Source organism: Heterodontus francisci, chromosome 4, assembly GCF_036365525.1.
Source record: "Heterodontus francisci isolate sHetFra1 chromosome 4, sHetFra1.hap1, whole genome shotgun sequence".
In the NCBI taxonomy this organism is placed as follows: domain Eukaryota; kingdom Metazoa; phylum Chordata; class Chondrichthyes; order Heterodontiformes; family Heterodontidae; genus Heterodontus; species Heterodontus francisci.
This window is the reverse complement of record NC_090374.1, coordinates 80,386,319-80,399,376: the sequence shown is the minus strand read 5'-3', so window position 1 is coordinate 80,399,376 and position 13,058 is coordinate 80,386,319. Positions and strand designations below refer to the sequence as shown.

Below are 13,058 nucleotides of genomic sequence, written 5' to 3'. Positions count from 1 at the left end.
AGGGAGTGGCAATAGTTGTAGTAAAAGACAAAGCATTTGTCCAGATGGAGTGTTCATGGCAGAATAATGAACAACTCTGTCCGAAGCAAAAACATGAAAAACCAGTTTAACACTGGTACATGGTAAAAAAACAATCAAAATGGCAGTCATGGTCTGAAGTTATTGAACTCAATGTTGAGTCCAGAAGGCTGTAGTGTGCCTAATCAGATTATAAGGTGCTGTTCCTCAAGCTTGAACATTGAACATTGCAGCAGGCCAAGGACAGAAATGTGGGCGTGAGAGCAGAATGGTGAATTAAAGTGGCAATCAAATGGAAGCTCAGGGTAATGCTTGTGGACTGAGAGGACATGTTCCACGAAGTGGTCATCCAGACTGCGTTTGGTCTCCCCAGTGTAGGGGAGACAACATTGTAAGCAGCGAATACAGTATACTAAATTGAAAGAAGTACAAGTAAATCACTGGTTCACCTTCTGTTGATTTAGCTGACAACTTTGACATGCCTCACAGGATTTTACCACCGTCTCAACATCACTGTTGACACCTGGCCAGTAGACTGTCTCTCTGGCAAGGCGTCTGGTACGTTCCATTCCTAAATGCCCTTGATTCCCTTGGGTTAGAATATCACAATGCATAGATTCAGGTATCAGGACTTGTTTCTCTTTAAAAATCATCCCTTGTGATATATCAAGCTCGTCTCGAAATGGCCAGAAACAGCATGGAGTTTTGGTTACTTCCTATATGGTGTCAGGCCATCCTTCAACAATCACAACAGGGTAGGGTCATGTGCCATCTCATCTCTTAGCTGCTCACATTTGTGGGATCCAAAACTCATGAGGTCAATCTTCAGGACATCTTCAATCTCAGTATCCACGTCATGGACATGCAAATCTGATGAGACATCTGCATCTTTATTCGGGATAGGCAACCTGCTCAGTCTGTCTGATGTGACCATTTTGCTGCATGATTTATATTGAACATCACAGTCGCAGCCCTGGACCTTCACCAAACGTCTCTGAAATTGCGGAGAAGCACTCGTGAGTGGTAAGCATCAAATGGTTTCATGTGGCTTGTGGTCAGTCTCCACAGTAAAATGTTTTCCAAACAAGTTTGTGTGAAACCTAGTGATACCAAAAACTAGAGCTAAGGTTTCACGTTGGATGTTAGAGTAATTGGATTGTGTTTGCGACAAATTCTTTGATGTGAAGGCTTCCCTTCCTGCATGAAGCAGCTGCTTAATCCCTTCTGGGATACGTCGACCTGCAGCCTGGTCTCTTTGGTCGGGTCATAATACTGCAGAACGCTTACTTGACTTGACTTGACTTGACAAAGCTAACTTTAAGGACTTAAATACCTGCCACAAGTAAGGGGTACCTTTATGCAGCAGTTCCCGAAGCGGTGCTGTTTGCTCAGTGAAATTGGGGATGTATGGGGCCAAAACGTTGGTCAGACCTAAACACCATTGTAGGTCTTCCTGGTCCTGGGGAGTTGGCATGACTTTGACATCTTTGATCTTATCTAGGTCTGGCTGTGTTCCTGTGGTGGAATATATCGAGCCATAGAAGTTGATGTGCCCAACATTAACCTGGCACTTCTTCCCATTAAACACAAGGTCCTCATGACGAGCAGCTATCAGCAAATGCAAATTTTGGTCATATTTTGCCTTGGTCCAACCATCACTGTAATATTGTCGGCTATACAGATACAGACCAGGATATTTTCTGTTATCCTGTCCATGTACTGTTGGAAAATGTCCGGGCTGATGCACAGAACAAACAGTAACCATCTGAAACAGTATCTCCCGGATGGTGTTCTAAAAGTTGTGCGTAGCTGGGACTTATTGGCTAAGTGGATAGACCAGTAGCCATGCTTTGCATCGAGCTTTGAAAAATACTTAGCATCAGTAAACTGAGCCTTCAGCTCCTTCATGGTCAGGATTTTATGTGGGCACCTCTTGAGGGCTAAATTCAGTCATTGCAGGTCTAAACAAATCCTGAGATTACCATCTTTCTTCAACACACATGTAATGGAGCTGCACCAATCGGAATGCTGGTGTACTCAGCAGATGACTCCATTGCATTCCATCTCATCCAGCTCTTGAATGTGAACGCTGCACTTCCTTGATGCGTCGATAGTAGGAACTGATCCTCCTTCACGTGCAATATACCATCTCTGTTGAAATCGTCAATGGATAAAATCTGTCTGGCTAAAGTAGTTTCAGGCCCCTAATCAATTCAATGCACTCCATGTTGCAATCTTCCATATCTATCTACATAGTGCTGACCTCATGTATTGTGACGATTGGTAAATCTCGCCATACTGGCAGTCCTGTGACAGCTGCTCCAGCTGTGTCTACAATATAAACCATTTGTGGTAGCCATTCGGGACTCCCACAGCTGCACTGCAAGGTTATTGTTCCAATGCACTTGATTGGAGACGCATTGTAGGCAGTCAGCCTAGCTGCGGTGGGTCATAGAAACATAGAAAATAGGAGCAGGAGTAGGCTATTCAGCCGTCGAGCCTGCTCCACTATTCATTATGATCATGGCTGATCATCCAGCTCAGTAACCTGCTCCCGCTTTCCCCCCATATCCTTTGATCCCTTTCGCCCCCAAGAGCTATATCTAACTCCTTCTTGAAAACATACAATGTTTTGGCCTCAACTGCTTTCTGTGGTAGTGAATTCCACAGGCTCACCACTCTCTTGGTGAAGAAATTTCTCCTCACCTCAGTCTTGAAAGGTTTACCCCGTATCCTTAGACTATGACCCCTGGTTCTGGACTCCCCCACCATCGGAAACATCTTTCCTGCATCTACCCTGTCAAGTCCTGTTAGAGTTTTACAGGTTTCTATGAGATCCCCCTCACTCTTCTGAACTCCAGTGAATATAATCCTAACCGACTCAATTTCTCCTCATACGTCAGTCCCGCCATCTCAGGAATCAGTCTGGTAAACCTTCGCTGCAGTCCCTCTATCGCAAGAACATCCTTCCTCAGATAGGGAGACCAAAACTACACACAATATTCCAGGTGTGGCCTCACCAAGGCCCTGTATAATTGCAGCAAGACATCCCTGCTCCTGTACTTGAATCCTCTCGCTAGGAAGACCAACAAACCATTTGCCTTTTTTACCGCTTGTTGCACCTGCATGCTTACCTTCAGTGACTTGTGTACGAAAACACCCAGGTCTTGTTGCATATTCCCCTCTCTCAGTTTATAGCCATTCAGATAATAATCTGCCTTCCTTTTTTTGCTGCCAAAGTGGATAACCTCACATTTATCCATATTATACTGCATCTGGCATGCATTTGCCCAATCACTCAACTTGTCCAAATCACCCTGAAGGCTCTCTGCATCCTCCACACAACTCACCCTCCCACCCAGTTTTGAGTCAAATGCAAATTTGGAAATATTACATTTAGTTCCCTCATCTAAATCATTAATGTATATTGTGAATAGCTGGGGTCCTAGCACCGATCCCTGCGGTACCCCACTAGTCACTACCTGCCATTCGGAAAAAGACCAGTTTATTCCTACTCTTTGTTTCCTGTCCGCCAACCAATTTTCTATACATCGCAACACACTACTCCCAATCCCATGCGCTTTAATTTTACACGCTAATATCTTATGTGGGACTTTGGCAAAAGCCTTCTCAAAGTCCAAATAAACCACATCCAATGGCACCCCTTTATCAACTCTACTAGTTACATCCTCAAAGAATTCTAGTAGATTTATCAAGCATGACTTCCCTTTCGTAAATCCATGCTGACTCTGTCTGATTCTACCACTGTTCTCCAAGTGCTCTGCTATAAAATCTTTGATAATGGACTCTAGAATTTACCTACTATCGACGTCAGGCTGATTGGTCTATAATTCCCTGTTTTCTCTCCACCCCCTTCTTAAATAGTGGGTTGCATTAGCCACCCTCCAATCTGCAGGAACTGTTCCAGAGTCGATAAAATCTTGGAGGATGACCACCAATGCATCCACTATTTCTAGGGTCACTTCCTTAAGTACTCTGAGATGTAGATTATCAGGCCCTGGGGATTTATCGGCCTTCAATCCTATCAATTTCTCCAACACCATTTCTCTACTAATACTGATTTCTTTCAGTTCCTCCCTCTCACTAAACCCTGTGTTCCCCAACATTTCTGGTATGATATTTGTGTCCTCCTTTGTGAAGACAGTACCAAAGTATGCATTTAGTTGGTCAGCCATTTCTTTGTTCCCCATAATAAATTCCCCTGTTTCTGACTGTAAGGGACCTATATTTGTCTTCACCAATCTTTTTCTCTTCACATACCTATAGAAACCATAGATTCCCGCATATCCCCCACTCTACTAATACCATCAAGCTGGGGGACCAACCCTGATTCGATGAAGAATGCAGGAGTGCATGCTCCAGAACTAACTGCTCACCCCAGGCAAGCTGTTCCAGTACAGCTACAGCACTGGCACTACCCGGCAATGTGGAAAATTGCCCAAGTCTGTCCTGCACACAAAAAGCAGGACAAATCCAACCCGGCCATTACCGCCCTACAACCGATCATCAGCAAAGTGATGGAAGGGGTCGTCGACAGTGCTATCAAGCGGCACATGCACAGCAATAACCTGCTTACTGACGCTCAGTTTGGGTTCTGCCAGGGCCATTCAGCTCCTGACCTCATTACAGCCTTGGTGTAAATATGGAAGGAAGAGCTGAGCTCCAGAGAAGGGAGAGTGACTGCCCTTGACATCAAGGCAGCATTTGACCAAGTGGGGCCAAACTGCAGTCAATTGGAATCAAGGGGAAAACTCTCCCCTAGTTGGAGTCATACCTAGCACAAAGGAAAATAGTTGTGGTTTATGAAAGTCAATCATGTCAGTCCCAGGACATCACTGCAGGAGTTCCTCAGGGTAGTGTCCTAGGCCTAACCATCTTCAGCTGCTTCATCAATGACCTTCCCTCCATCATAAGGTCAGAAGCGGGGATGTTCATTGATGACTGCACAATGTTCAGCACCATTCACGACTGCTCAGATAACGAAGAAACCAAAGCCCAGATGCAGCAAGACCTGGACAACATCCAGGCTTGGGCTGATAAGTGGCAAGTAACATTTATGCCACACAAGTGCCAGACAACAAGCTCAAACATGAGAGAAGCTAACCAACTCCCCTTGATGTTCAAAGATATTACCATCGCTGAATCCCCCACTAGCAACATCCTGGGGGTTACCATTGACAAGAAGCTGATCTGGACTAGCCAAATAAATACTATGGCTACAAGAGCAGGTCAGAGGCTGGGCATTCTCCGGCGAGTAACTCACCTCCTGACTCCCCAATGCCTGTTCCCCAACTACAAGGCACACGTCAGGAGTGTGATGGAATACTCTCCACTTGCCTGGATGGTGCAACTCCAACAAAACTCAAGAAGCTTGATACCATCCAGGACAAAGCAGCCTGCTTGATTGGCATCCCATCCACCACCTTCAGCATTGACTCCCTTTACCACAGATGCACAGTGGCTACAGTTTGTACCATCTACAAGATGCACTGCAACAACTCACCAAGACTCCTTTGACAGCACCTTCCAAACCCACGCCCTCTACCACCTAGAAGGACAAGGGCAGCAGATGTATGGAAACACCACCATCTGCAAGTTCCCCTCCAAGCCGCACACCATCCTGACTTGGAACTATATTGCTGTTCCTTCACTGTCACTGGATCAATATCTTGGAACTCCCTTCCTAAGAGCACTGTGGATGTACCTACAACCCAAGGACTGCAGCGGTTCAAGAAGGCAGCTCTCCACCACCTTCTCAAGGGCAATTAGGGATGGGCAATAAGTGCTGGCCTAGTCAGCAACACCCACATCCCATGAACAAAAAAGAAATTGCGTGATAGCATTGACATGTTGATCCAAATTAACTATGTAAATGCTTGCTCGCTGTTTGCACAAGTGCATTCATCATCCGTGTCCTCCTGGCAACGTGTCTCTCTGCTGACCTGATGTACCTGACTTTGCTTTTGTTGTGTGTTGCCATACCTTTTGCTGTGTTTTCTGTCCTGTCTTGCAGACATTCTGTCTGCATGTGATCTGCCACCTTTCCTGTGTGCAGTATCTGAGCTCAGCCTTCTGCACTGTCTTGGCTAATGCCCTCACATACCACAGGATTTGCACTGGTCCTGGTACACCGGATGACTGAGAATTTGGTGAGTCAGGCCACATTCACCACAAGACTTAGCAGACGTCTGAGCCTTGTTACCATACCAACTCTTGTAGCCACCCCACGCTTGTAACTGTTGGCGCCCAGCCATGATGGCTTCAAATTTCCTTCCATCATTAAGTAGTGCATTTGTGGTGTGCCCTTTCTTCTTTTCTAGCAGGTTTTTTTGAAAGGCCTCTAGTGGGGTAGACGTGATTACTAGCTCTATAATCCATTTCAACAATTCAATATCAGCGAAGTCGCATTCTTGAGCTTTATCTCGGCACCTTGCAACAAACAAACAGGCTCCAGCCTATGTACTCAGAAATTGACCTTCACCTTGAGTTGCTCCTCCAGAAATGTCTGTAGCATGATAGCGTCCTTCTCAGCTGACAATTCTGATATGTTGATCCACTGCAGGTCTTCACTGCCCAGAGTGATCCTGATTTTTATAACTTGTTTCTCTGGTTCACTCACTTCTTGATCCAGGAAACATAATTCCATCGATTGGCAAAACAGTTTAAATTCAGACACTATGTCCAATGCCTTCCAATCCATAATTGGATACCTGAAAGCCATTTTCTGGATGATCCTGTTTGTTTTATATATATAGTACTTTTCACAGGTTTTCTTTTTCACAGTCAAACTTCTTTTACAGGCATTCTGATGAAAGGTCACTGACCCGAAATGTTAACTCGACTTCTCTCTCCACAGATGCTGCCAAACCTGTATTTGTTTCTTTTACAGGCTCCCTGCTATACAGGTTTTCTTTTTCAGACAGGTTCATTTTTGCAGGCCAGTCCCTTTTAAGAGTGAGAGGACAGCGGCTGCTTTCTTTGTTTACAGAGCTTGTTCAATTTTTCTAAAACTGAGAGATCAGTTCTTTTTCTGTGGAGAGCACTGCAGCTTGCAGTGCCAGCAGCTACCACAGCCAGCCTTTTACTTTGTGCTAGATCTCCAGTGGCACTGTTGAGCTATTCCTGCACTTTTCAACTTAAACCCTGCCCACAAAGCAAAAAAGAGAAAGCTAAAGCAGTTATGGCTGTAATACTTATTTTCAAATTTTTCGACCCACAGCCTGATTAGTTGAAAGCTCCTGGCAATTTGCTTGCTGTATTGAAAGAGCTTCAACACCTCCCGCAGTGCTATATGTTGTGCTAGCTTGCTGCACTGTTGTAGGGTCTCCTGCCAGCTGCTCTCTGCCTGAATCTTCAGCCACTCTAGGTAAGCAACTAGCTATTCTTTGTTCAATCTTGGTGTGTTCTTAAGAAAAATCAAACGTTGCCACAATGTAATATTACTTGTTTCTTTCATATGTGAACTATTGTAAGACTCACAGGACTACAAGTAATATAGTAATATCCAAAGAATATGTGGGTTTTTATTATAACTTAACTGGAACGTAATACATATATATATATAGCAACTGCACAAGTCCGGATAAAAGGTCATAGACCTGAAATGTTAACTCTTCTCTCTCCACAGAGGCTGCCAGATTTTCTGAGTATTTCCAGTATTTTCTGTTTTTATTACACATCTCACTCTGTCGGGCTACGTGTGATGCAACATCACTTCCTCCAGTGACCTTCACTTACAGCTTCTTCAGGTAGCCCTCATAAGATCATCCCACATCAAGTTGTATTTGTCACACTCTGCTCCCAGCTCTTGGCTCCTCCCTTAGGAATCAATAATGGTAATCCGATGTTACATTGATGGAAAAAGGTTTATCTGCTTGAAGTAATATCTAAAATAAACTTTATGGAGATGTACGCCTGAGCAGTAGCATAACGAATTCTTGATTTAACGGTTGTTTTACAAGAGCAGAACTTACCCACAGTGAACAGCAACATTTGATCCTCTGAAATATCAGTAGGAGATAAGATACATTAGTGGCTTGGGAGGGAGATGGGAGTGAATTGGAGGCAGAGGAATGCTAGTGTGAATTGAGTGTGAAAGTACTGGGGAGAAGAATGCCATCACAAATTGATGGGAAGAGAAGAAAAATGTCGATGTAAACTAGAGAGGAGGAGAGGAGAAGAGGAAAGAAAATTGCTAGCATGAAGTGTGTGTGAGGAAGAGAAAATGAAATTGGGAAGAGGGAGAAATATGTTTCTCTGCTTCACTGTTACAAAACAATTTTAAAGCAATTTAACAACCAAAATTACCATCAATTCACACCCATAATTTCTCTGTAAGAAATAGCTGAGACTGTATTTATACTTCAGCAAATAAGCAGTTGAAATTGTTATTGCTGTTGTTGCTGTCTTCATTCCTTCAGCTTTCATTCTGTGAAACCTTTGAATGTTTCACAAAAATGCTGCTGTTAGAGGGGCAACAGGTCGAGAACATCTGACTGTGATGCTACATGGTCGATTTCAGATTGAGTATATACATCCTGGAGATTTTTGGCATATTATACTTCACACTTCAGTTTTCCGATGCCTGCCCTTGACATTAAAGGCTGGCATTGCACTTGCAGAACTGGAAACAAAACTTCAAATAAGCTGTAGCACTGTGTTCAGTTCTACAAGAGTTTTCAAATATTTTTCTATATCATTTTTAAATAGAGGATTTATTGTCCATTGTGTTTTTCTGCCTTTGTATCATTATTTCCTTTAAAAACAAGTCTAACCCATTTACTAAGCGCTTTGTCATTTATACAGCCAATTGCATGCTGGTTGTTTCTCAAACATTTAGTAATATGAAAGTCTTTAATACATCTTTTTGTCTTACTTATTGGGCCCTATTTTGCTGTCAGTGGTGAAACAATGATGTTCACCGCTGATCTCAGAGAAAGCTGCCCGCAAAGATCAAGCAATCTCTGTGATGTGGCTCTCCTCTCTCCTGACAGCAGTTTAAATCTAGTGCCAAGGGTACCGCTTGGCGTGCAGCAACAGTGACAGCAGCAAGCAGGTAAGCAACCAATCACACACAGCAAACCAATAAGTTAAAAGCCATTAATACCATTCATTTTTAATTTAAGTTTTCAGATAGCAAAAAAATTATGATTGGATGAGGATAGAAGCTAAAGATAAGCTGACTCTAAAAATAGTTTTATCAATGTGGAATATTTTTATTATTATGGAAAAATTTTACATTCCACAAACATAAAATTGATTCTCAGGTCCAATGAGGATGCTGAGCAGTAATTATGAAGTTAGCATGCCATTGCAAACCCAATTACACCTCATTCAACAAAGTCCAACTTTTTCAAGGGTTTTTACAGCGAAACTAACAGCATAAGAGGTTCTCATCACTGCAATTAATTTCCATTGACTGGAGTCCAGGGGGAGCAGTGGGGGGTGTGGGGGAAGGGTGGCGGGCTTAACAGCGCATCCTCTGCAGAAGCATAGCATCACTGGTAGCAATTCTGGATTTTTGCATTACTCGGTACACGTGTGGATTGTAGAATTTGTTGTCAGTTTCAGTGAAGTAGTTACAGGGATGCCGGCAGTTTCACCATCATTACTGCTGCAAAATCCATGCCATTATTTCTGTCCCTTGAAAAAAAGATCAAAATAAAAGTAAACTTCCTGTCATTTTGTTAATGTTTTTTTGAACCGACATTGCCCTTTACTTCAACATTCCATGAAAATGTTAGCTTGCTAGGTAGTAGTACTTTTCTTCTAAGTTAGAAGACTATGGGCTCAAGCATTAATCCAGCAAGTAAGCACTGAGTCTAAGATGACACTTCAGTGCAATACTGAGGGAATGTTGCACAGTCAGAGGTGTCATCTTTCAGGTGAGATGTGAAATCAAGGTCCTATTTGGATAGATATTCGAAGAACAGCAGGGGAGGTGCCCTGGCCAACATTTGTCCCTCAACCAACACCACCAAAACATTTCCTGTCTGGTCATTTATCTTTTCCTATCTTAACAAGCGTTACAAGTAGTGCCATTACACTATTGGGTGTATTCTATAGGACACCAAATAGTGGGAACGATATAGAGGAGTACATTTGCAAGGACATTACACAGAGGTACAAAAACTTTTGAGTAGTGGTGTTGAGGGAATGCAATTATTCTAATATGGGTTGGGATAGTAACAAGGTCAAGGGCTGAGAGGGAGAAGAGTTTCTAAAGTGTGTTCAGGAGAATTTTCCAGCCCAATGAGGAAGGATGCATTGCTGGATCTGGTTCTGGGGAATGGGGTGGGTCAAGTGGATCAAGTATCAGTCGGGGAACATTTAGGGAACAGTGATCATAGTATCATAAGGATTAGGTTGGCTATGAAAAAGGACAAGGAGCAATCCAGAATAAAAATAATTAATTGGAGGAAGGCCAATTTTAGTGGGTTGAGAGCAGATATGTCTTGTGTAAATTGAAATAAAGATTGGCAGGTAAAATTATAAAGGAACAATGGCTTGCCTTTAAAGAGGATATAGTTCAGGTACAGTTGAGATACATCCCCATCAGGAGAAAGCAGTGCAAGCAAAGCCAGAGCTCCCTAGATGACCAAAGACATAGAGACTAAGATGACGCATAAAAGGGGTGCGTAGGACAGATGCCAGGTTGATAATATGAATGAGAACCAGGCTGAATATAGGAAGTTCAGGGGCAGTGAAAAAGGAAATAGGCAATATGCATACGCGATAAAGCACAAACGCAGATAAAGACAGAAGAGGAGAAAGAATAAAGGGGAAAGGTTTGAAGCAATAGCTGGAGTTCATTTACTGTCTTTTGAGTTCGATGTAGAGGCTTTGTTTGCAGTTAAATCTTGCTGTTTCGTTGGGGCCCAGTGCACATTTTCAAACTTGCTTCGATGTAGGAGTCTTCTCTCTTGAGGTTTAAGTGGCTTCAGTGGATCTGGAAATTCATGAGAGAGACAGCCACGGAGAGACCTTCCTTCTCTATTGTCTTTACATTGCAGTCTCCCAAACTATTCTGTGAGCACAATTCAAAAACCCTGGGCCAGCAGGTTGGTCATGTGACTAGGTTTTTCCAACAAACTCTCCTGCATTTTTTGTGGATTCTCCATCTTAGCAGACACCCTCAGTGGGTTGGGGGGGGCGGGGGGTGGCGCGGGGGGAGCAGAGGGAATGCTGGCTTGTTGCACATTCAATGACTGGTGATCAAAATCCATTTGGGTTAATTGCATCAGGGAGCAGTTCCATTGTCTCCCCCAGGCACTGTCTCTTAGAATGCAAATGTTTCCAGCCGCTGTTGTGATCTTTTTAAACAAGTCATCTTTTCAGTCCAGCAACAGTTTAAAATTAATATTTCATATGATGAAATTAATATGCCTCATTCGTGGCAGGTGGGGTCTTCATGCCAGTACTTTACATCTGTCTTTACCAAGGAAGGTGATGCAGCTGAAGTTATAGTGGAAGAAGAGGTAGTTGAGATACTGGATGGATGGACAATTGGTAAAGAGGAGGGATTAGAAAGGCTGGCTGTACTTAAAGCTGATAAGCCACCTGGACTGGATGGGATACATCCGAGAAAGCTGAGGGAAGTAAAGGTGGAAATTGCAGAGGTACTGGCCGTAATCTTCCAATCCTCCTTAGATAAAAGTGATGGTGCCAGAGGATTCTAGAATTGAAAATGTTACATGATTGTTCAAACATTTAAAGTGCGTGTGGATGAACTGCAACAATTGTTTATCTTTGTCTGGCGCAGAAGTAAAACAGGAAAGGTAGCCAAACCATGGCTTACTAGGGAAATTAGAGATAGCATCAGATCCAAGGAAGTGGCATGTAAATTTGCCAGGAAAAACAACAGACCTGAGGATTGGCAGCAGTTTAGAATTCAGCAAAGGAGGACCAAGGGATTGATTAAGAAGGGGAAAATAGAGTACGAGAGCAAGCTTGCGGGGAACATAACAACTGACTGTAAAAGTTTCTATAGGTAAGCGAAGAGAAAAAGATTAGTGAAGACAAATGTAGGTCCCTTACAGTCAGAAACAGGGGAACTTATTATGGGGAATAAAGAAATGGCTGATCAACTAAATGCATACTTTGGTTCTGTCTTCACAAAGGAGGACAGAACTATCATACCAGAAATGTTGGGGAACACAGGGCTTAATGAGAGAGAGGAACTGAAAGAAATCAGTATTAGCAGAGAAATGGTGTTGGGGAAATTGATGGGATTGAAGGCCGATAAATCCCCAGGGCCTGATGGTATGCATCCCAGAGTACTTAAGTAAGTGGCCCTAGAAATAGTGGATGCATTGGTGGTCATCTTTCAAGATTCTATAGACTCTGGAACAGTTCCTACAGATTGGTGTGTAGTTAATGTAACCTCACTATTTAAAAAGGGAGGTAGAGACAAAGGAGGGAATTATAGACCAGCCAGCCTGACGTCGGTAGTGGGGTAAATTCTAGAGTCCATTATCAAAGATTTTAAAGCAGAGCACTTGGAGAACAGTGGTAGAATCGGACAGAGTCAGCATGGATTTACGAAAGGGAAATCATGCTTGACAAATCTACTAGAATTCTTCAAGGATGTAACTAGTAGAGTTGATGAGGGGAAGCCAGTGGATGTGGTTTATTTGGACTTTCAAAGGGCTTTTGACAAAGAGATTAGCATGTAAAATTAAAGCGCATGGGATTGGGGGTAGTGTATTGCAATGGATAGAAAATTGGTTGGCGGACAGGAAACAAAGAATAGGGATAAATGGGTCTTTTTCCGAATGGCAGGTAGTGACTAGTGGGGTACCGCAGGGATCGGTGCTAGGACCCCAGCTATTCACAATATACATTAATGATTTAGATGAGGGAACTAAATGTAATATCTCCAAATTTGCAGATGACACAAAGCTGGGTGGGAGGGTGAGTTGTGAGGAGGATGCAGAGAGGCTTCAGGGTGATTTGGACAAGCTGAGTGAGTGGGCTAATGCATGGCAGATGCAGTATAATGTGGATAAATGTGAGGTTAT

At 43.2% G+C, this 13,058-nt stretch overlaps 1 protein-coding gene across 1 annotated transcript in view; it reads right to left on the bottom strand.

Annotated features, from left to right (window-relative positions):
* Positions 1 to 7,542: 7,542 nt before the first annotated feature.
* The window catches only part of LOC137369107 (membrane protein FAM174A-like), a 259,893-nt gene continuing 254,377 nt past the window's right edge, over positions 7,543 to 13,058 (bottom strand). The window contains exon 3 of the mRNA XM_068029761.1: positions 7,543 to 7,857. Coding sequence (XP_067885862.1) covers positions 7,827 to 7,857 — 31 coding nt within the window. The 3' untranslated portion in view covers positions 7,543 to 7,826. The remainder of the gene's footprint in view (positions 7,858 to 13,058) is intronic.